Source organism: Xiphophorus couchianus, chromosome 9 (assembly GCF_001444195.1).
Source record: "Xiphophorus couchianus chromosome 9, X_couchianus-1.0, whole genome shotgun sequence".
Taxonomy (NCBI): domain Eukaryota; kingdom Metazoa; phylum Chordata; class Actinopteri; order Cyprinodontiformes; family Poeciliidae; genus Xiphophorus; species Xiphophorus couchianus.
This window is the reverse complement of record NC_040236.1, coordinates 28,173,565-28,197,735: the sequence shown is the minus strand read 5'-3', so window position 1 is coordinate 28,197,735 and position 24,171 is coordinate 28,173,565. Positions and strand designations below refer to the sequence as shown.

At 38.3% G+C, this 24,171-nt stretch overlaps 1 protein-coding gene across 2 annotated transcripts; it reads left to right on the top strand.

Annotated features, from left to right (window-relative positions):
* The first annotated feature begins 1,068 nt into the window (after positions 1-1,068).
* On the top strand, positions 1,069-23,379 carry LOC114151508 (occludin). Of its 2 annotated transcripts, XM_028028768.1 has the most exons (9): positions 1,069-1,308; positions 8,175-8,786; positions 9,531-9,722; positions 10,149-10,316; positions 16,940-17,094; positions 20,026-20,241; positions 20,980-21,151; positions 22,238-22,279; positions 22,377-22,475. In XM_028028768.1, exons 2-9 carry the CDS (start codon positions 8,193-8,195, stop codon positions 22,473-22,475), a joined length of 1,638 nt encoding a protein of 545 aa, XP_027884569.1. In that variant the 5' UTR covers positions 1,069-1,308; positions 8,175-8,192. The 2 variants fall into 2 exon arrangements, with proteins under 2 accessions (XP_027884569.1, XP_027884568.1); XM_028028767.1 differs by lacking the exon at positions 1,069-1,308 and having other exon boundaries at positions 8,193-8,786; positions 22,377-23,379.
* The last annotated feature ends 792 nt before the right edge of the window (positions 23,380-24,171 follow it).

Below are 24,171 nucleotides of genomic sequence, written 5' to 3'. Positions count from 1 at the left end.
TCCAGGGGTAAAAAAATAAAAAAGAGAGATCACAGGTGTGAAAAACCCTGTTGACCTCCCCCTGTGCTCCTTACCAGGCGCTGTAAGCTTTTGCTGACTCTCCCACAAAAATGTATTTTGTGAAATATGATACGTAAAATGTACCAGAGGTATGAATAAATGTAGAAGTTCTTGATCTGTGCTGAGTGTAAAAAGTGTGAAAGTACAAGTCGTTACTTGTACTTTCACAAGTAATGATTTGTGAAAGCCACCAGAGGGTATTGAGTAATAAAAAGTCACATTTAACATCATACATTAGCGCAAACATCCTAAAAATTCCTAACAAACATTTATAATTTGGCATCACAAAACTTTTGATTTAAAAAAACACTAAAACAATCACAAAATCCTGAAGGAACAGCTATTTATTGATATTTTAACAATTTAATTGGTTTTATTAATGCATTGTGGCACAACCTGCCCTTTTAAGAACGTTCATATTTTTGATACGGCCCAAAATGAAAATAAGTTCCCCCCCCCACTACGCTAGATGTTTATTTTGGGATTATTTATAATACTTTCAAAGGATTACCTGTAAAGTTTTAAGGGAATGCTGCCCTCTAGTGGATGGCTGGATGAAGTACTGCGGACTACATAATGCAAAAGATCAACTTTACAAATGTAATTATAAGTTGGTGTTTAGATCAAGATGTTTTGGAAATCATCTATGAACATTAAAAGGGCTGAAGTTTCGAAATAGTTGCTATTTTTAACAATGTATTCAATACTGATGTGGGAAGGATGAAATAACTTCCAGATTTCTGCCTTATACTTTATGAAGGAAGCTAGAAATAATGGAGAACTAGATCCACCTTGATCTTAAAAATAGCACTTTGATAAATTTATATTGTTAGATTTAGAAATGAAGTTTTGCTGTACCATCCATTATTTCGCATGGATTTAAAGTTGCGCTTCTTCTCAGTGTTGTTGCTGTGTGAGACAGAAAGCCTGACCTCTAGCGGATGAAACGCGGAGGTGTCGAGGTGTTGTGCGGTGGGGCTCATCACCGCGGATAGGCGGGACAAAAAGCAGAGCACTTGTTCGGAGGCTGCAGCAGGAGAATCGTTCAGTTTGATCAGGACTGACGCTTCAAACGGAGAAAAAAAAACGGCATTTTGACGCAAAAAAGAGTGTGAGTAACAGCGACTTTAAAACAAGACAATGTGCTGAGAGTCTAACACCTTACCTAAACTGAGACGAAACTTTGGGCGGAAGGTGAGACTTTAACTGGAAAAAGGGAACAGGCTGACCAAGTATTCTCCTCTTCAGGTAAGACCAAAAAGTAGATAAAAGCGATTGTTACCTGCTATTCATTTCATGTTTTTGGACAGTCTTCTTTTTAATTAATCGCATTAGATATAATGACATTTTATGGGCTGATTAGAAAATTAGTTCTCTCTGTCGTTTTAGTTGAGGATTAAACCTAAAACAGACATTTATCATGTGGAGGAACGAGGAGAACTAATTTTGATGTAATTTGACTGAATTTTTTAAACTCTACTATTGAATCTGATGCTGGAATGATTACTTAATACACTTAGGTACCAGTTTACTGGTAACACCTGGCTAACATGGGTATTATTAAAACTCCAGAAGGATTATGTACTAACGTTAATTATGTACTGTCTACTAATCATGTGCTTTTTATTTATAGACCTGTTTTCATACACAATGAGGGCAACTCAGAATGTTTAAAAACATAAAATAATCAAACCTAACCAAGGCTAATTATGAATAAAACAGAAATGTGTAGGTAAAGGTGACATGGGTTTGAAGGACTGAGGAAATGCAATCGTTTTAATAATTGGACATAAAGTTAGACATATTTTTAGATGCTCTTAAAAATTGTTAAAACTAGGATCACAAACACGTAAAAAAAGACAAAAAATAATTAAATTTGACTTAAATACTGTGAAAAAATAATGGTGTGAGGCTTTTACTCATAATGGTAAATGCCTGAGATATTTGATTTGTTTTAGTTTACCTGCTGTTTTCACAGTTTATCAGTTTTCTTCTTCAGTTACCTAATCAATCAACCAATCAGATCTCTTAAGAATTGCTTGTTCTTCAGCATTTTTGGTTTGGATTTTAGCTGAGCGATGCTCATTAACTCAGGAAGTTCTAATTTTCAGAAGACAAGGGTGTTGCTTAAACACACACCACAGGAATTTATACCATTTTGTTTTTCATTTTTCTGTCAGCTGTGATTATGTTTTGGTACCTCAGGAGATTTTGACTGTGCAGTGTTGTTGTGGGCTCGTGCTGGAAGCCTTGGCTGACTCCTGGGTGTGTGTCAGTGGGACCCTGCCTGCATTGGTCTGTTGCCTAATTATTTTTGACTGCTGTGCAGCATGTGACTGTATAACTGGAATTCCTTTATCAGCGGCAGATGATAGAGTCTCTGTGTTTCCGTGGAGTTCAGGCTGGTGGGTGTCTGACCTGACCCATGACCGTCGTCCAAACTCATTGCTTTTTTCCTCAGAGCAACAAAACATGGAAGCCAGCTGTAGACAAATGCTTCTTCCATACTGGGACGCAAATACTTTAAAAAATACTAAACCAATAGTTCAATGGGTTTTGGTAATATTTATGACCGTACTAGTTCGACTCTCGACTAAAGATAAATGTTGCTAAATATAGCAAGAAAGTTGCTGAGTTGGCAACAGTGGGGTGACTACTGTTAACTGCAATAGTCAAACTTCTCACAGCAGAATAGAGCATGACAGTTTCTGATTTTAGGTCTGTGGTGAGGTAGATCAGAGCATGCAAGTCATGTAAGCATCAGCCGATAAACGATATCCTAAAATTAAGGAATTCGGAGCTGATAAATCAGCTGGCCGATAAATCGGTGCACCCCTAAAACACATGGAAACTGATGCTCACTAACTGAGTTAAAACCAAAATAAAATTGCTTATGACAGTTTTAAAAGTTGAATTTCAATACCTCGAAAAGCTTTTTTAAAGGAAATCACCTTTAACTTCTCTCTCCATCACACATTGTGTGATGCTTCTGCTCCTAATATATTTAATTGTTGATCAGTCATGATAAATGCTGCCTCAGGCTGCTGCACAATTTTGATAACTAATGATTTAACAAACATATAAAAGTAGGTCAGTTTTTTTTCTCTTAAATAAGAAGTTGGTCACAGTGTTTCATACGGAGCCCTCTAGGGGACATGGGGAATTTTTTTTCTTTTGCGTTACCTCGCAAAACTTTTGCGTTACCTCGCAATACTTTTGCGTTCCCTCGCAAAACCTTTTGCGTTACCTCGCAAAACTTTTGCGTTCCCTCGCAAAACCTTTTGCGTTACCTCGCAATACTGTACTGGTCAGTTATGCAGCATAATTGAATACTGTAAGCCTTTCTTACGGTGGGCGCCGTACTTTATGCTTTAATATAAGGTTATGTGAGGTTTTTCCATGAATGTTAGTATCTTTTTGTGAAATATCTGAAGTTTTATATCTTTCTTTAGGATAGAAAGGCACCACAAACCTACGATATAAACAGAAACTTTCCGTAAGTAGGAAAGAAATAAAAATACATTATAATTTGGACTATTTCTGAGTTATTATCGCGGGTAATAAGTCATCTGACAGTTTTGATTGTGTCTCTGTTGTGTTCGTAGTCTGAATGGTTTAAAGAGCTGCTTTCAGTGCCGCTCCATCTTAGCCTTAACAGACATAAACATGCAGTAATAAATCGATTTTCAATCAGTGTTTTGCACCAAACAGTTTTTACTGTTAACAAGTTTTTATTATTAAAAACACGACAAACTAATGATGGTAAAGGACCGCACTGGGTTAACTCTGGGAATCTCATCTGTCCGTTTATCAATCAAGTCCAGATCATTTCTTTGTTCTGTCACAATTATCGATTTATTCCATTTTGATGATCAGGTTCCAAACTTTGCAAGGACTGACCTTCCTAATACACACAAAGCCAGTATCCTTGCCATTCATACCTGGTGACGTCACGCCCACATCGACACACCCACCACACAAGTGTCAAAGTCGCTGCTCCTGTCATATCAATAATTACTTATTTCATTCATATGGCTCTTACAGAGCCTCAGTGAAAACTTGTTTATTATTATTAACTGTTTGGTGCAAAACACTGATTGAAAATCGATTTATTACTGCATGTTTATGTCTGTTAAGGCTAAGATGGAGCGGCACTGAAAGCAGCTCTTTAAACCATTCAGACTACGAACACAACAGAGACACAATCAGAACTGTCAGATGATTTATTACCCGCGATAATAACTCAGAAATAGTCCAAATTATAATGTATTTTTATTTCTTTCCTACTTACGGAAAGTTTCTGTTTATATCGTAGGTTTGTGGTGCCTTTCTACCCTAAAGAAAGATATAAAACTTCAGATATTTCACAAAAAGATACTAAAATTCATGGAAAAACCTCACATAACCTTATATTAAAGCATAAAGTACGGCGCCCACCGTAAGAAAGGCTTACAGTATTCAATTATGCTGCATAACTGACCAGTACAGTATTGCGAGGTAACGCAAAAGGTTTTGCGAGGGAACGCAAAAGTATTGCGAGGTAACGCAAAAGTTTTGCGAGGTAACGCAAAAGAAAAAAAATTCCCCATGTCCCTTAGAGGGCTCCGTAGTTTCACAACTGGCCCTCACTACGTAGAAGAACAAAATAAATTTTGAGTTGGAGTACTTAGTTTAATAGGAACTCTAAGTCAAGGATGATTGCCTAGAAAAATCTCTGAAATGATTTCCTGCCAGTTATCTACAAAGTGCCATGCAGGAAGTAAACTGGAGGACACTCATGCAAGACAGCCTGCGGATCAATAATAAAAGTCACCTGACACCCATCCACCTGTCCTCTGCTCTGTGTCTCACCTCACCCCCCTCAGGAGCTGCACAAAGGAGCCCTTGTTTGATCCCTGGACATGCCCCAATTTTCTTTTTTTAAAACTCTGAATCCATGGCAACGCTGTTCGTGTGACGAGCAGCCTTGACTTCTGGCCCTTCTGCTCCCGAAACAAAAGCTAAGAAGTTGTGTTGGGAGGGAGAGAAGCGCTGGGGGACAGAGGATGAAGGAACGGCGGGGGAGGGGGCGTAATGGGAAGGTGTCAGGGATGGAGGCTTTGAGGCGAAACCTCCTCTGCTGTGTGTCCCCACGACCTATAAAGAAGGAGAGTTATGAAGTGTGAACGGTGCCAGCAGCTGTTTGTCTGTCTCTGTGTCAGAACCTCTGAATGGACCGCTGTGTTGCTCCTGGCTTCCTTCACTGTTCTGCAGAAACCAGAATGTGAACAAAAATGTGTTTGGAGGTTTTTCTGTAAGTGTAGAGCAAAGCTATTGAGTTCATAAAGGAGGCACTTTTTAATGTCTTTGATATCAATACACTACAGTCATATTCAATAAATTAAAACATGCTTTCTGATGAAGCTCATTTGTCACATTAAAAGCAGCTGGTATTATGCATACCTTTAATTAAACTTTCTCTATTATAAAGTGTTTTTTATTGGTCTGGTGTAATATTAAAATTTTAAATGTCATATTTTTATTAACTAAGTGGAAAATCATCATAATTAACACAAAACTGTGTGTAATTAATCTAATATGTTTCACTTGGTGATAAAGTTTCTGAAATTAAATGACTTTTCAATAATATTCTTATCAGTTGATTGGCTCTGTATTAGTTCTGAGAACATTTGACATTTCAATCGGCTTAGTTAAATAGTTAAACCTTTTTTCAGCAGGAAAAATCATGGAGAACATTTTTTTATTTAAAATGTCAGCCTCAAAGTGCTAAAATCATTACACCTCCACCACCGTGCTTGACAGTTGGCACGATGTTTTTGTGCCGACAGGTTAAACTATAAACCAATAAAGTGCTAATACCATCTTTAAATAGACACAGAGCTTTGGTGCTGTCATCGTTTAAAAGAGAAAATTAATTTAACAACTTTGAATCAGCTGGTCCAGCTCAAATTTTTGACAAGAAATTATTGACTTAATTACTTAATTATTAATCAATAACATGTCAATGGTCTGTCCTAAGAACTTAAACTAGAAGTGACCAATATATGAATAAAAATGTCAAAACTGTCAATATATCACTGTTAAAAAGAATGAAAATTATTTTTTCTTTCCCTTCTTTTATATGGATGTCAGCTGAATATCTGACTGTTGTGCTATCAGTTAAATAAGATAAGAAATATTTTCAACTTGTAACCTTGGGGTTTGGGAGTATCTGCTGGAATTTTTTACCACTGATACTTTATCTATTCATTTAGCTACAGACAAAAATGAAATATGTGTTTCTAGAGTCTCAAAGATAGCAGAAAAAGGATACTAGTGGAAGTTTTTCTTTTCAACGGTTCATTCGTCCTGCTGCCCGCTTGGTTTCCCAGTCATACGTGTTTCCTGCCCACTCCCTTTAGGGCTCTGTGCAGAAGAATGGGCATTGTTAAATTATATACACAGTGGCCTTGCATATCGCTGCAAGTTTGTAGCAGAAAACATTTTAGCTGCTTGAGTGAATTTGAAACCTTCAAAATCTTTTTCACAGTGTGGGCTGAGCGATAGATTTCTGCAGCCAGAAGAGACAGAAAGGAGAGGATTGTTGTTGTTCTGTTTCTGTCCTGGTACCAACATCTCCACTGCGTTCTGCCACACAGCTGCTTCAGAGACTTCAGTCTAAACCTGCTGCTGTACTTCTTTCTAATAAAGGCAATCACATGATTTAAAAAATAACAAAGTGCTTTGCAAAGGGTTAAAACAGCTTGAACTTTTGTTAGGAATTTTGTCAAAAACGAGCATAATCATGATAATTAAGTTAATAATGAAGGAAATGATGCATGGATTTTAAAGTCTGGGCTGAACGGTGAGCAGGTAGTAGCAATTGCTTTACAACAAGAACGGCCTGGGTTCAATCCCAGCCTGGGGTCTTTCTGCATGTTCTCCCTGTGCATTGTGGGTTATTTCAGGGTACTCTGGCTTCCTCCCTCAGTCCAGAAACACAACTGTTAGGTTAATTGGTCTGTGAGTGTGTGTGTGCATTGTTGGTTGTCCTGTGTGTCAGAATTTATTTCAGGTTAAATTCTTGATTCTTGGTTAAATTTAGATCTGAACTTTGACTGGGCCAATGTAACACATAAATACGCTTTGATTAAAGCCTTTTAATTGTTAGTTTGGATTATTTTGAGTTGTGCAGCTGGTAGGTGAACATTTGCCCTCGTTGTAGGTCTTTAGCCTCTGAAGTGTTTTCTACTACAGTCGCTCTGTATTGTCAGATATTTTCCCAGCCACTATGACCAACTTCTTTGTCCTGCTGAAGTAAAGCAGACCACAGAATAATACAGCCACCGCTGTGTCTCTTGTAAGGGAAAATGTGTGCAGAGTGTTCTTGATTACATCCAGGATATTATTGCATGTTGTCAAAAAGTCAGACTTTAGTTTCATCTAAGATAGTCATCTGAGTATCAGTTTGCTAAAGGTCACATGTTGACATAGCAACATAACAAAGAAGAGAAAAAATCAAAAAGTACAATTCATAATGATCCTTTTACTGTTTCTCTAATAACTGCTCTCTTTCTATTTTTGTCAATCTAACCCTGCTTTAAACCTTTCTATAAATGTTTCTCTGATTTGTTTGGGGGTTTTCTTTGTTCACCATCAGGCTGAACAAAGAAAACTAATTAGCCGACTCCTGAAGGCAGCTATTGGAACTGGACTTTTCAGACTTTTAGTTTTTAAAAAGATTTAAAACCATGCATCATTTTTCTTCCACTTAACAATTATACTATTACTGTTTATTTTGTGTTGCTCTGTTCCATAAAAACATAATAGTACTCTGACATGTATCATTGTAATGTCACAAAATGTGAAAACGTTGAGAGTTTGAATGTTTTTGTAAGGCACGGTATTTTGAAGAACATAGCAAAGTTTTTACCCCCACTGGTCTTACTTGCCTTGAGATGGTAAAACATTTACACTGCTCTGTTTCTAAGCCTCATTAGCCATGGAGGACACGCCTCACTAACCCTTATCTTTCCACCCAGCATTATTCATATCAGTTTTGCTGAGAAACTGAGTCAGACTGCTCTTCTTGGTTTGGTTCTTACCACTCTCTGATTCTTCACGTCTGTTTCCAGTTCTGGACTCATCCAGCGATGTTTGACAAGCAACATTACGAGAGTCCACCAGTCTACAGCCCCCCCTACAGCCCGCCGTCCAACAACGGCTTCGGTCCTGCCGGCAGCTTCCATGGCCCTCAGAGTGACTACAACGCATACCCACCTCCGCCGGGATCTTACTACATCGAAGACCGGCCGCAGCACTTCTACAAATGGCGGTCACCTCCTGGGATCATCAAGGCCATGATGGCTACAGTGATAGTGTTGTGTCTGGCCATATTCGCCTGCGTCGCTTCGACTCTAATGTGGGATATGCAGTACTCATATGGAGGCGGCTACTACGGCTCCGGTCTGGGCTACGGCAGTGGCTACTCTGGAGGCAGCTACGGCTCGTCCTACGGAGGCCTTGGAGGTTACGGAGGTTATGGAGGTTATGGAGGCTATGGGAACTACTACGGCTCCTACGTGTCTCCTTACTCGGCCAAAACTGCCATGATTGCCATGGCAGCTGTCAACTTTGTCAGCTGTATGTCATTCTTCATCGCCAGCTTCTCTAAGTCCAGTGTTGTCCGTGGCCGAAAGTACTTCCTGGCCGTCCTTATAGCCAGCGTTCTCATGGGGGTCTTGCAGGTAACACTAAATATTAACCATTATTTATAATACATACACTGTATGCTATCTGTTGTGATATATACTTACAAAACTTTTATGATTAAGGAAAACACAGTTCGACAGTTTTTATAGAGGGTCAGGGAACATGTGAGGCTTACTTGTTGATCATTTAAGCTTTAAACAACAATATTTCTACTATTTAAGCATCATTAATGTAGAAATTATTTACAATATGTTGTTTTTTTATTCATCCCGTGGATGAATTATAACTCACCAAGATATTTTTTTCAGTGCACCTCAAAATGAGTAGCATTAGTTTTGTCCAACATAGAGAGACTTTAAAAAAGAAACATTAGATTTTATCTACCACACTTTGAGAAGGCTTTCTGCGATCAGTCATTAATAATTAATAATTAATTGCATTTATCTTGATTTGTCTTCTGATTTGAGAAATAATCCCATTTCACTTTGGGTGCATGCGACACACTGGATCTTTTTTGAAGGGTGTTATCCATCCAACCACAGACAATAGTCAAAATATACATTAAAATACATTGAAAAAATGCAGCATTGCAGAAGGTTATAGCAGTTTTGCTCCTTTTAACCTGCAGTAGCTCAGCAGGTAGTTATCTGGTTTAGTCATTCATGTACTCTACCTTCGTTCCTGCCATATGTTCAGTTCAGTGACGTAACGAACAGATAACTCAGGAGTGGCTCTGTGTCAGTATGACTAAATATCTATACGTTTTTTCTACTTTTCAGGGCATCATGACCATTGTCTACATTGTCGGAGTAAATCCCATGGCCCAGAGCTCTTCCAACATTATGTATAATCCGATGCTCATGATGTGTCAGAGCCTCTATCAGACCAGCTACTCACAGATGGGAGGACTGGGAGGTTTTCCTATGTACAACCAGTACCTGTACCACTACTGTTTTGTGGACCCCCAGGAGGTCTGTGGCTTTTTCTGTTGATACTAATTAGTCAACTTCCAGAAGTATTCATATACAAAAATGCACTTTAATTTGTGGCTAAATGAAGATGATTTGTAATGCACTTAGTCTGTAAATAAGGAAAAATATTTCAAGCTTAAAGTATTATTAACTTGTCTTAAAAAAAATTTAACAACTGTGAATACTAAACAAAACTGACTAAAAAGTAAAAACAGTCCAGGAAGCCAATAAAGTGCAAGAAAACTTAAAATCATTATCTATGCTTATCTGATTACATTTATTACACTTTTAATTAAAAACTGTTCTGTGTTTGTTGAAAGTATGTGTGCGCCTCTGTTCGTTCTGTACCAGGATAAATTAACTTTATGGCTCAGCTTATCTCTTGAGAAGTTTCTGGATCTGATCATCGTGTTCTTGCTTTCTCAGGCGATTGCCATGGTGTGCGGATTCCTGGTGGTCATTGCTTTGGGCGTCGCTGCTTTCTTTGCTCAGAAAACAAGAGGGAAGATCTGGCGCTACGGAAAACCAAATATCTACTGGCAAGAGCCTCTAGTTGGTGGGAAAACGTCAGAAGGCAGAGACGTAGAGGAATGGGTAAGAGATATAGCTGTCTGACACAGACACAGTTTACGAGGGATTTAAACTGAAGGAAAGAAAAAGACCCAAACTGACCTGAGGCTGTGGATGCACAGCTTCCAGTCAGGAAACAAGGTCACTCAGTGTTTAAATCCTGGAATACAACGTTCACAAACAGATTTGATTAGATTATAAAATGCTGAACCGCTGTTGGTTAGGTCAAAGATTCAGCCACAAAAAGTGACCTATTCTTTTAATCTCTGTCAAACTGTGTACCCTTTTATGTCAAATTGTTTTCCATCAGCTTTGTTTTTCTTTGCAAAGTTAAGTGGGTGACTGAGTAGGTCTGGAGCAAGGCAGTTATTGCACGGCGCAGGTAGTCATCAGGTGTAAAAACAGAAGGTGATTCAGGTGCTGTAAATAACCTCACTGAGGTTTACCTTTACCTGAAGCTGCTCTGCAGTTTACAGCCCTCAGCTGTTTCATTGCTTTTTTTAAAGTTTAAAGGTCAAAATGAGCTCCTCATGAGATCCAGGGAGGACATGGTCACTCCTTGGCGACAGTGTTTCCTATAAGAGAGTCACTTTGTTCAGAGTCAGAGCTGATAGCAGCCAGTGATTGTATTCTCCTGGTTCATAACCGGGTTTCACTCTGTGTAACCATTAACTACCCTAGAAGATACAGAGAGGCTTGCTGGTTTCTCTCTGCTTTGTTTGCTTTGCATTTTTAAGCGTCAACAACGCTCTAGTTAAATCGCACCAATATGCGAGATATGGGTTAATGAATAACTTGTCATGTTTCAAATATTGTTTATTTCTTCTCTGAGAAAGAGTATTTTACTAAAGCAAAAACATGTGGAGCAAGGAGTGGAGTGTGGTTTAGCAGATTATTTCTCTTTCATCTGCCAAAGAACGTAGTGAGAGTAAGGATGAAATCTCCACAGTGAATATTGTCCACATCAATTGTTTGCAACAAGCCACAGAGGGATGAAAACCAACATAAGCAGGAAGCAAATGCATGGATGTTTACATTCAAGCAAATTGTTAAAATATAAAATGTCTGACAACTGAAAACAAAGGTTGTTTAAAATGGTCAAACTATTAATGATTCAGAGCAAAAATACTGCAGGCACGTTTTAGTATTTTTACCTGGAGAATCAGGTAGAAGAAGTCTGTGCATGACACAACAAATTTCACTACTATATGAACGATGCTTAATGATTTCTGTAAATGAACACACACATCTGTTTCTTCTTCTGCTTTTGTTCCACTCTAAAGTCAGCTGGAGGGAATAATCTACTTCCTGTATCATTCTCTGTTTTCAGCATCAGCTGATAATGACGCACACATGAGGATGCTCCTGCATCAAAACAGTTTGATTTCAAAGTGTTTCTCCTGAATGGAGAGCTTTGCCCGAACAGAAAGGCACTTTTAAAATAAAAGCCATTCAAAAGCTGTAAAAACAGCATGTTTGGATTTGCATTCAAAATTAACACTTAATTTCTGACTATGTGTTGACTTTGCAGGCCTGGATGCATGTGATCTGAGTGCTGTAAAATACTCACCTCTACCCTATTTTAGGTTCATTCTCCAGCTGTAAAAATATATATCCTGGTCTTTTTGTTTACCTCTCTGTTGGACCTTGGTCTGTACACATCTTCAAATAAAAACCAGAAATAAACCCTTACACATGAGCAGCAGTTATAGAAGTGCTCACTGATTTTGAAACATGAATGCAAGTGAGAAATATTGACTTCTTTTCTTGCTGTGATATTTCAATGAATTAAATATATATTAGTTTCTCTATGATTAGATCAGGTCAGGTGAGGTTACTGCTCCCATCCGTCTGAAAAACAAATAGAACATGAACTTTTAGTCAAGAAAAATTAAGTTATCTCACAATATGTAAAAAGAAAGCAAAATACCACAGCAACTAAATACACCACGACTATAAATCCAGGAAAGGTAACATTAAGGTTTGGGTTTTAACCATCAACGCTTAAAGGAAAGTAGTGACTGAAACTGTGCAAAAGTTTTGACCCACAAAATAAAGTTGTGGGTTTTGTTTGGTTGAGAAAATAGTGACTAAAAACTCCTGAGAAAAAAAAAACATTAAAAGAACATCAGTCAATAAATATTTTATCTATTTTTCACCCTTCTTCTCCGAAACTTTTAGGTTTGCTCCAGCTGATATTTGGTTATTTTTCAAGACAGTGTGGGATGTTTTTCCACTGCTTTACACATTGACTGCTCATCAGCACTTCACACAAACCCAGTGAAAAACAAAAGTAAATTTAAATATCCTTTTAACTTCACCTATTTTCACAGCAGTGCCATCATATTTATACAGCATGAAAACAGCTAACATTAATTACTTTCACTCAGTTCTTATTGTTTATATGGAATTTGTAAAAAATATTTTTATTTTACATTATTGATGCAGTGAGTGAGCCTTATATTTTTGTATCATGTCTGGGGAAGCTTATTATTTAAATTCATGAGTCAATCAAAGACTGTGCAGCTCAGTCCGCCTCCTGCAAAGCCTGCTTGCAGAAGGAACTTTAAGCAGATGTGTGGTTATATTGGATTATATAGAGCCGTTTGTTTTGAAGATGGGGTGTCATTGCCTCATGAACGGCATCGTGCGCTGAGAGGTGGCTCCTGTGCCTAGCAGAGTAAATCCTCTGACTAGCACTTGTGTCTAATAATGGAGCGGTTCTCAGTGATGTCATCCTCATCTTATTGTTGCTTTAGTCATGTTGTGCCACCAGTCCGTTTGAGAACTTCAGCGTTTTTCGAGGAAATGATGAGAAGGAGGTATGGATAAGGATTAGAAAGGCTTAGGAGAAGGCACAAGAATTTTGATAAAATACGAGCCCTGGAAAATGTGATGTTGCTAACGGATTATTATTTATTCAAAGATTAAAAAACGGCACCCATTTGGGTTGGGCAACCTACTTTTTCTGTGCCTTAAGACTGTGGTGTCTTCTGAATCCTTTATATGCTTCAGCCAACACATTCAAGTTATATTTAAATTTCTTATCTTCCACTCCGCACTTCAAGCAAATCCACATGGCTGTTGGACTTCTGTTACACTCTGCCAGGAAGAGCTGAAGGCCGTGGTTAGTCTAAGGACTTTTCTGTGTGGTGGAGACTGGGGAGGCCCGGCTTGCCCTGATGACCTCACACACAGGCTTTATTCGGCTCGGCCGGGGGGGTCTGCATTGTGTCTGCAGCATGAAGTCATCAGAGTCAGTCGTAGAAGGACTGCTTGTGTTCTTCAGATGGAGGGAGGCAGCGCTCTGTGTTGGTGATGGATAAAAACATCCAGAAGATGAATAAGTGGGAGAGTTTCCTAAAGATGCTGTGCTGCTTCACAAAAACAGCATCAGTTCATTTCATTGGGGTTTTCTGTGTTAGTCCAACACAAAGTAGTTCATAATTTGAAGTGGGATGAAAATACTGCAGAATTTCTAATGTTTTTATTTTACAGGTAAAGATCTGGAAAGTGTGGCATGCATAAGCCTGTAGCAGTCAGCTAATTAACTGGAGTCCACATGTGTGTGATTTAATATCAGCCAACTCTTTGGCCCAAATAAACCCTGTGCACCACCCTGAATACACAAACCACACTGAGAATGGTGGTGGCAGCATCATCCTGTGGGGATGTTTCTCTTCAGCTTTTCTTATTAGAGGCCACTGAAGACTTGACACTTTGTCAGAGGGTCGGAGGCAGCACAACGACTCTAAACATACAGCCAGAGCTACAATAACATGGTTTAGATCAAAAGATCTTCATATAGTAGAATGGTCTAGTCCAGGGGTGTCCAAAGTGGGTCCTCGAGGGCCGGCATCCTGGATGTTTTAGTTCTCTAACTGGTAGTACCAACAACCTTTTCAGCATGTCAATGTTGTTCTTAGGGCTTCTAATGAGCCATCATTGGATCCAGGTGCGTTAAACCAGGGAGAGAACTAGAACATGCAGGATGCCGGCCCTCGAGGACCGACTTTGGACACCCCTGGACTGACTAGTCAAAGCCCAAGCTTAAATCAAGTTAAGATTATGTAGCAAAACTTTAGAAGAAGATTAATGTTCACAGACTGAACTGCTGCTAAGATTTGAAAAACATGTTGCATGTATTATTTTACAATCCACTTCACAATTATAGACAACTGTGTTGATCTGTGACATAAATCCAAATAAAATAAAATAAAATGTTTGTAGGTGTGAATATTTTTTTACACAGTACTGCACAGTTTACTGTATCAGCATCTGTTTAAACTAATGACATTTATTTTCATAACTTACCATAAACTAAAGACACTGTTCCCTTAAGCATCATGTGACACTATGGATTAAAAGTGAATAAAAAATGTAAGCTTATTCAACTAGCAGTATATTAATGTACAAAATCCAGCAGCAGTTTTGTTTGAAGTGTAAATAATAGTCACCAAGATGACAGGTTTCAGTCTCATTTTTATCTAGTTACACAGCAGCAGAGGCCCCATTTATTAATATATTAACATATTTGAGAACCGGACTTTATTATTGAACTTGTCATTTTATGCTCCTTGGTGCAAATAGTTTTAGTCAGTGTTTTTATTTATCGTCCTCCGGCTATGCATAGCCTGTCCCAGCAGAACGATTCTTCCTAAAACTCATGACAGAAATAAAAAGTGGCTTCAGATATGCGAGACTTTCTGTCTAACTATTGCTTTCTCCTTCTGTTTTGTTTATTTCCTCTAAACTTATGACACTTTCCGTCTGTCAAAGTTTCCCATCTGGGAAACTTTTGTACTTTGGTACTTTTATTTGCTGAAAGATTTTGGTTTTGTCTCCATATTCCGTCCTTCTTTCCTTCCTCGGGTTCGTCCTCCTCTCACTCTGAACGCATCCTGTGCTCACAGTTGATTGGTTTTTGTGTTGCACTCTGGGAAAACATTGTTGAGATTCTTACATGAAAACGTCTCCAAACAGGATTCACCTGCAGCTACAAGAAAGGGAGACGCGCAGAACTCAGCCTGCTCCACCCACCATGATTATTGTTTCTGGAGGGTTGGGTGTTATTTTAATGATTTATACATTGTAGTTCTTTCTTATCCTATTGAAATGCTGTACTACAAGATTTTGTGAAGATATTACATAGAAAATGCAGGATGCTAAATTTTTTTCTTTATCATTAGTAATTTATATGCTGGCATTGATCAGCCATAGGTTTTGGCTATAACTGTATTTTAATTTTGGCAGAGAATCGTCTGTATGGTTGCTGTAATCGTCTATGTATCCAGGAATTACGTAATAGTCCCAGTTTCAGCCCTTAATCTGACAAAAATATTCTAAGTAGCTGATTATCTTAAGTTTGTACTGAATATTCCAGGAGAACATTTCACGACTATTAAACTCAGGTCCTATTCAAAGCCCGTCCAACTTCATACTTAAAGTACTTTTTTATGATTTCGATTTTGCATTAGGGGCTTTATTTTTATGAGGCTTATGAGTCTATTAAAGGCAAAATACAGAAACCCTTTAGGATTATATTTTTCTTGCATCATAATATCTCTGGAAATCCTACACAGGAGTAAGCTTCTCACTGTTGTAGTCTTCTGTAATCTCTGTTTTTTACATGTTTTAATACAGTCTGTGTGCAAGAGTCTCAGTTGTTTCAACAACTGATTTTCCTGACATAAATGTCTAAATGTTGCTTTTCAAACTCTGAGATTGAAGTGGATTAAAATTACCTTATGAACATTTGTACATGCATGTAAAACCAAAAACATGCAACACCAAAAAGGACAAAAACAATGAAAACATGTGAATTAGTTTTAGTTGGTTATTAGATTATCTACGCAGGCCAAGCCCATTCTGCCGGTGATACAGCAGAAGGTGATCAATATTTGTTCAAGTGTTTAAGATAAACGAACTGAACTGAACCCACCCTGAATCTTTCTTTGTGAAACTTTCTGACCTCACAGGAAGGACCTGATGATTGTTTTTACACTTTTGTTCACTTTTAAAAGGAGGAAGAGAACATCTGTTCCATGTGTATGAAAACATAAGGCAAGAGAAAACAAAATAGTTTTTATGTGTTGTGTTTGCAGTCTGGTTTTAGTTGCTTTTTTTAGTTGTTTTTCAAATATCGGTCATTTCTTAGCTTCACCGTTTCATTAGGAGATTGCTGCTCAGCGTTGGGGATTATAATCTGGCTTGTTTTGTGTCAACTAGTCCGAATGCAGATCAGAGCCAAGCTAGATGGGAGTTGGCACAAATAAAATGTTTAGAGAATTTAATAGACATTTAATGACTAATAAGTTCCATAAATAATGAAAGTACTATAATAAAATAATAGAAAATAAACTCACACTGTAGCAAAACTAATGAATTCCAGGAGGAATTGTTAATTTTTCAGATGTCGCCCCGTACTGTTTAAAAGCTGTTGAGCAAACATTGACTATAGATGATATATGGGCTAATGAAAATGTCACAATATGAGAAAAACAAAGGAAGACATGTTTATTTATGTAGGATGTGAGTCAGAGAGCTTGTGCTTGTGGAGGTTTGGCCCTGACTCTTTGTGAGTAACGCAGATGTTTGTTTTTGTTTGCTCAGCCTTTTCTCTTTAACTTTCTTCCGGCTTGCTTTAGGTGAACAATGTGGAGGAAAGCCGCAGCGTTCAGGATGCGCCGACTCTGCTGGTGTCCGAGAAGGGAGGCGGTTTGCTCAACGCCTCAGCCAACAGCGTCAGCTCCTTCCCCCCCGCCAAGGTGGACAGCACCTCCTACAACGAGGACGATAACCAGTAGGCGACCCTGTTCTCTCTTCTCTTTCCTTTGTTCTATTTCAGTTTTATCAGATTCACAGATTTGGAGATACAAACATTATATTACAATAAGTAACAATGCACAACTTTAAGATGTTTTCAACTTCTCTACAGGTTTTTGTATTTAAATAATTACATTTAGTTAAAGTTAAGCTATTTTTTTCTTTTAAATTGCTAGGATGTGCAAATCAGTTAGACCAGGGGTGCCCAAAGTCGGTCCTCGAGGGCCGGCATCCTGCATGTTTTAGTTCTCTCCCTGGTAGTACCAACAACCATTTCAGCATGTCAATGTTCTTCTTAGGCTTTCTAATGAGCCATCATTGGATCCAGGTGCGTTAAACCAGGGAGAGAACTAGAACATGCAGGATGCCGGCCCTCGAGGACGGACTTTGGGCACCACTGAGTTAGATCCTCTATGCTAGCTGATTGCATTTGAGTCTGCACAGATAATTTTGAGAGGAGAGCACCGATAAATCGGCCCTGATTTCCTTAATTTTGGCAAAACGGTGATCGACTGGTAGTTAGTTACATGTGAAGCAGATCTTATCCACCGACACTTTGTACCTCAGCATAAGTCTAAAATCAACTTTTGTCCTCTTCTGTTCTGCTGTGAGAGAAGTTTGACTGACAGACCGGCCCACCAGGTCATGTTTGCACATTTGCAGTTAACAATAATCACCCCACTGTCACCCACTCAATGACTTTCTTACTATATTAAGCAAAATTTCAGATAAAAAGATCAGTGTCAGCCAAAACTGGAATTGGCAGGTCAGGCTTTTTAAAGATCGATAATCTGTGATCGGCTGGAAAACTGCAATCGGTGCACCCGTAATCTTTAACCTGTGTGGGTTGGATAAAATCCATAATAAATTTAAATATGTCCCCAGTTCTTGGTCATTCATGAACCAGTTTCCATGCACAGTTTCCTACAGTGCATGGAAACTGCCCTACAGACTAAAATAAACTTTTTCAGATAAATGCCTCTGAACTCACTGATATCCTCATCTCAGAAGTAAATAAACTATTAATCTCTAAGTATTTTTTTCTCCACATATTTATCCACATTACCAGCGTGAGAAAGTGCAGGATTACTGCATGTAACAGTTTTTTTCTCACTTCCAGATGATCCTGTTTTTACATGCAAACTCCATTTTATAAAACTGTCAGTTTTTCTATATTAAAGCAGCAGGAAAACAGTGGCGGCAACACAGGAGTCCGTACAGCGCAAAGCCTTTTCCCACAATGAGTGAATTTCTAAACATGTGACTCAGAAGCAGCTCTAATCACTACGCTGCTTTAAAGCCCATAAAAACATATTGCCCTGCCCACATGGAGAGCTGTTTGTGACCTTTGAGCCTTTGTTGGATTAACTCTCTCTCTCTCTTTTCCCCTCTTGGTCATTGGATTGTCTGAAGCAGAGGAGAATAGGCTGGATATTTATGAATAAGTGCGCTGGCTGGTCATCAGAGTACAGAACTTCTTAAGCACCTGATTGTTTTTGGTTTCATCATGGAAGAAATATTTAAGGATTGTCTAGACTCTGCACAAAAACACAGGCCTGAGTCTGTTTGAGTCAAAGTAGAAAATAATGTAATGATTTCCTCTCCTGCAAAGTAAACAGAGCTGGTTTCATAAGCAGAAGAATGCTGGCCTGCGGTCCCGCAGTGTGCTCTGCTCCTGACATAATTCACTATGTAGTAATAGCCCTTAATATCTGTGCCGTTGGATTTGGATTTCTCCACAAATCCCTACAAACCTACGAAATTGAATGGGCTTCATCATCCACAGCTTATTACAGAGGCGTACCTGCCTCCTGTTCACTGAGGATCTCCATATGCTGTTCTCAGAGCGAAGGGCGTCAGCTGCGGTGACCATGTAAACGCTTTCCTTCCTCCGTTTGGAAGTTATCAGTAAACACACTGATCTCTTCTGGGAAGTACATTTCTTCCTTAGAAGGCTTTTGTACCTCACAGCAAGTAAAGAAGGAAAATAACCTCAGAATAGTTTAACTTTATTAAAAATGTTTCAGTCTACCATAATATTGTGCAATTTAGTATTATGAAAATAAATTTGATTAATAGAAATATGGCAGTTTAGAAGTAAACTCAAGTTTTTCTGTAAAAGGTTTTTATCCTAGGAAGAGGCGTTGTTTTTTCAGCTGTATTGAAATTATAATTAATGTATTTCGCAAAAGTGCAGTGGATACATTTTTCTGCATCAAACGCGTCACATGATCAACAACCGGATGTTACTACTGGCGACAGGAGGATGATGGGGCAGCATGTTTTTAATGACTTATTCACATGTCATTTTTATTTAACATCGTAATTGCAAAGTTGTGTTTTTTTCAACATTAGCGGAATATCGACAAAAATTTGCGCACATTTCTGAAGGAAACGCAGCTGGTTTAAACGCTGACTCCGTGAAAATTTCACATAAACAGCCTGTGTCCAAATTTTCTTCTAGGACTTTAAATTTGAACCAAATTTATATCCAATTCCAGTTGAAAAGATAAATAAGTATAAATAAACTTAATAGGACTTGAATTGAAACCAGGGTTAAACGTATCATGACATATTGAAGATGATCTGATCTGTAGCTGGATCTAAAATGCTTTAAATTTAGTTTAAGCGATGCGAAAATACACAGCAGATTACACACAACAACCGTTCAGGTCATGTCTAATGACAAATTTGACCCTGGTTGACCTTAGCGTGTTAGCATTAGCTTCTGCTAAATACTATGTTAGAATTAATTTTTATGATTACCTTTACAGGGTTAGCGTAACTAGCTTTTTAGTCCAATAACTAAGTAATTCTTTGTATGTTCTTTTTTCTGAGGTTTCCACATTTCTTGTCTGGTAGCTTAACCTGTCAGACCCAATATTATGATGTAATCGTTTTCCTGCAGATACTCTGAAAAAATTACGAGCCGTCCATTAGAGGGGTATTCCCACGGCGGCAGGACGAGCTCCAGCCCCTCGGAGGAAACGGGAGGCCGCCGGCCAGCCGCCAACAGGGGCAAGAGGCGCAGACGCAACCCTGACATGGACGAGTCCCAGTACGAAACGGAGTACACAACTGGAGGAGAAACAGGAAACGAACTGGATGCAGAGGAATGGGAGAGGTGAGAACTAAGTTTCTGTGACAGAGCTACCTTTGGGCTTCTGACTCACTGCCTGGATTAGAGATGAAAACGCAATTAAGAACCGAACATGTAGATTACAGTGAAGCTCTGTTTCTCCCTCAGGACCAGACCCACATTTTCTAACATAAATCAATAACTGTAAGCTTTGGGAAACAAGCTTATGTGACAATAATTTGATGCAGCCAGGTTTTAAAAATGTTCTTTAAGTGTTGCGAGGAGCAAAAAGATGGTGAATGCCTTCACAACATGACTGCAAGAAGTTAGTGTGTATTCCTGGGTTAATCCTCTGAGGCACGCTCCTTCACATACTTGTTTTCAGTCGGACAGAAGTAGGACAAAGGTAAAATGTTGAGATACACCGGCCAATCTAAAATATTTTTATCTGCAAAAAAACAAAGGCAGTACTGTTCTTTTTTTTTTTGATGGATGTCATTTTAAATCCAACCCTAAATAAAGATATTACAAGATTATCCCCATTTATGCATCAAAGAAAGCATCCCTGACCTTTATGTGACTCAGAGCGAATTGAAGTTCAGTTCAGTTGTTTTATAGACTGAGACAAGAAATCTGTCTGAACAAATATTTCAGAAAACCATTTACATTTGAATATTGACTCTACTGAATATCATGATTGTAGATTTCTCAGATTGAAGAGTGTAATTTTTAAGTCTGATCTTTTTAATCTTTGTTTTTTCTTTGTGTTTGTCTGCCTAACAGTGTGTACCCGACGATAACTTCAGATTCTCAGAGGCACGAATACAAGAGAGAGTTTGATTCAGACCTGCGGGAATACAAGCGCCTGTGTGCAGAGATGGACGACATCAACGACCGGCTGAACAAACTCAGCCGGCAACTGGACACACTCGATGAGAGCTCAGCTAAATACCAGGTTTGATATCATCTTATAACCATATTAGGCTGAATGTTTAAGCAGAAGCGAATTATTAATAGGAGCTGGACGTGTTGTTTGTCTGCTGGATTCTTTAGCTCAGATTCTTCCCTTATTTTGCAAAATAATGTTCAAGAGTCAGGAATGAAGTTTAGAGGCAAACCTTCAACTTTTCAGCTGAAAAATGATGAAAAAGATTTTTTCTGGCATTTTGTAAGCATAAACTGGACTAAAGTTGCTACAGTTGTGACATCAGTTTATCAAAGACCTTAAAATGTTTCATATTTGCACAGTTTTATCTGCCTCAGCAATTTTCAAGACAGATAATGAGATTTGTTGTGTTCAAGACTTAAGAATACACTAATCTTTAATCTTTGCTGGAATACATTGAAGTTAATAAAGGTGCTGGGATATTTTTGGAAGTGTATAGGAAGGGATATTGATTAGTGACTTGCTAATTTATTCACACACCTGTTGAACTTTTTCACATTTTGTCAGGTTTAAATCTTCAAAGTGTTTTTTGGGGATTTTGTGTTATAGATCAACATAAAGTGCATTACTGGATCGGTGGCCCTGCAGGTTTAGATCTGGAGTCGAACGTTTAAATCAAAGAATATTCAGTTAGAAAAGTTCACACTTTAACATTGATGTCTCAGACTCTCTCCATCTTATCTGTTTTCCAAAGAACAAATAAACTAAACCTTTCCAAAAAGTTTTAGTCTGTAAATGTGCAAAAAGCTGTTAAAAACATGTTCTGTAAACACAGTGAATGTTGAGTAATTGATTCTGATTGGTTGAATTCTTATACATTCCACAGTTTTCAGCTTTTTGTGTTAAAAATGTTTTAAATCGTATACTTGTCTCCTTTCCTTTTCACAAGTATGTGATATTTTGTGCTTCTCTATCAAAAATCTCCCATTAAAATAAAATGTGTTTCATTTAATTTGCTAACCTAGTGCTTTAGGATGTTGCTGAAATATCTTGGCTCTTTATTTCTTCTTTACTGCTTGAGGATTTTTCTTCTAGAGAAGAAGAAACAAGAATCTGTAAATAACACATAATGACCCATTTGTTATTGTCTCTCAGGTTGTTGCAGAGGAATATAATCAGCTGAAGGATCTGAAGCAGGTGAGCTGAACTGGTTTATATAATCTGCACTGGGAAGCAGTTTTCTGTAGATTCCAGGTTGTTTTTTATTTGGCTAATTGAGCAAACATCTCTGCAGACTTCAGAGTACCAGTCTAAGAAGAGGGAGTGCCGTAGGCTGAGGCACAAACTGTTCCACATCAAGCGAATGGTGAAGGACTACGACAAGAACCACTGAAGGGTCCGCTCTGTTCCAACTCTCCGCTCGGTGGGCCGCACTGCAAAAACCACTCACCCATTGCTACATCGAGCTACACTCCCTAATACTTCAGAGACTGCAGCATGCTGAGGCCAAAGTTACAGCACACACACACACACACACCCACGCCCCCACACCCATGCACACATCCAGACTCACACTGCACTCAGTACAAAGCACAGAGAGCTTACCTGGGAAAATAATGATTAAGAGTTGTGTTTACTTTCATTTTCTGATCACTAACCGTCATTCGTCTGCTTATTGGAGCAAAATGAAGGCGTTGTTGACAGCGGTAGCCTCTCCTGATAGAACAGAGGAGAAAGCAGTCGTTTGAAACCGATTTTCAGTCAGCTGAGGTAACACCAAGCTGCGGACGCAGGCAGAGGTTGAACTGCTAACAGGGATTGTTTGGCAGCAAATATGCAGCTCTGTTAATCTTTGGTGTAGTCTTTGTTGCAGACGTGCTTCACCTGAGCTTTTTTCACATAAGTGTCAGTATTTGCAGCCACCTTAACCATCAGAGAACTGCCAGCCTGTGGGAACGTTGTACTGTTTTTGTTTTTTTATTGACTAATAACTGTGATCAGACCAAAAAGTGGATATACTGTGTTGTACTGTACATACTTTAAAGGAATTAATGTCATACTACATATCAAGAACAAACAGAAATTATGTCTGCTATATCTAGATTGTAGAGCATTGTTATTATTATTATATACGGACGACTTTTTAATCAGTGTCATTTAAAATCTGGTTAGTAAAATGAATCAAACTGGTTTTATGTTCTCTATCATGAGCACTCCACTGTAAACCTACCCTCAACCATGTTCTTCATTTCAATCTGCTGTAATATTCAAATTTTTCTGTCAAATGCAAAAAAAAATCTGCTGTAGATTTTAAAATTGCCTTTAATTTGTTTTGCATTTTCATTTTTATAGAGATTTTTATTGTCTTTTTAAAAAACTGTTTTTGAGCCATTTATTTTTGTAAGACATTTATTTTCATTGTTGCGTCATAAAATACTTGTTTTTTTCTTTTTTAACTGTACACCTGCATAAATTATGTTGTCTACAAAGCGTTAATTTAGCACCTAATAAATATCTAATTCTCAACAACATGCGAGTTTCTGCTGCTCTCAGTTGGTTCGGTGAAACCGGCCGCTCTGCATGTACTGTGAACGTCCAGCAGGGGGCGCAGGATGACTGGATCTACAGCGACCCAGCGAACAAGTCCGGTGAGTCTAATGCTGACTGCTGCTGCCCTCTCGTGGCAAACCAGTGAAATGATTTCAGTTATTTATGTCACTTCTATCTGCCGCTCACAAACCGCGCAGGATTTCAACCAATGTCCAGTTTAACTTCGCAAAAACTGTTAATCTGATGGCATAATCTGTGCTATTCTCATACGTTTCTGTCAATCTCTGATAAAAACGCTAGATTTTCTTTCTTTAGGTGTCAAAATGGATGATTTGAGATGAAGCTGACTGATAAGATGAGGACTTGGAGGCATTAATCTTTGATGTAAGTTCAACTTTTTATTTTATTTGATCATATTAGTTTGTTTCATACATAAGTGAACAGTTAAGTTTACATGCAGTGAATAAAAATTACATGTAATTTATATTGATTAATTTATATTTATATTATAATTTATTTTCCCTCCCTGTCTGAATTTA

Bases quoted from the DNA above. Each gene is read 5' to 3' on its own strand.
- LOC114151508 (XM_028028767.1), top strand. From the start codon at position 8,193: ATGTTTGACAAGCAACATTACGAGAGTCCACCAGTCTACAGCCCCCCC. The intron at 21,152-22,237 runs GTTTGATATCAT...ATTGTCTCTCAG, and splicing joins AGAGCTCAGCTAAATACCAG to GTTGTTGCAGAGGAATATAA. The intron at 22,280-22,376 runs GTGAGCTGAACT...ACATCTCTGCAG, and splicing joins AGCTGAAGGATCTGAAGCAG to ACTTCAGAGTACCAGTCTAA.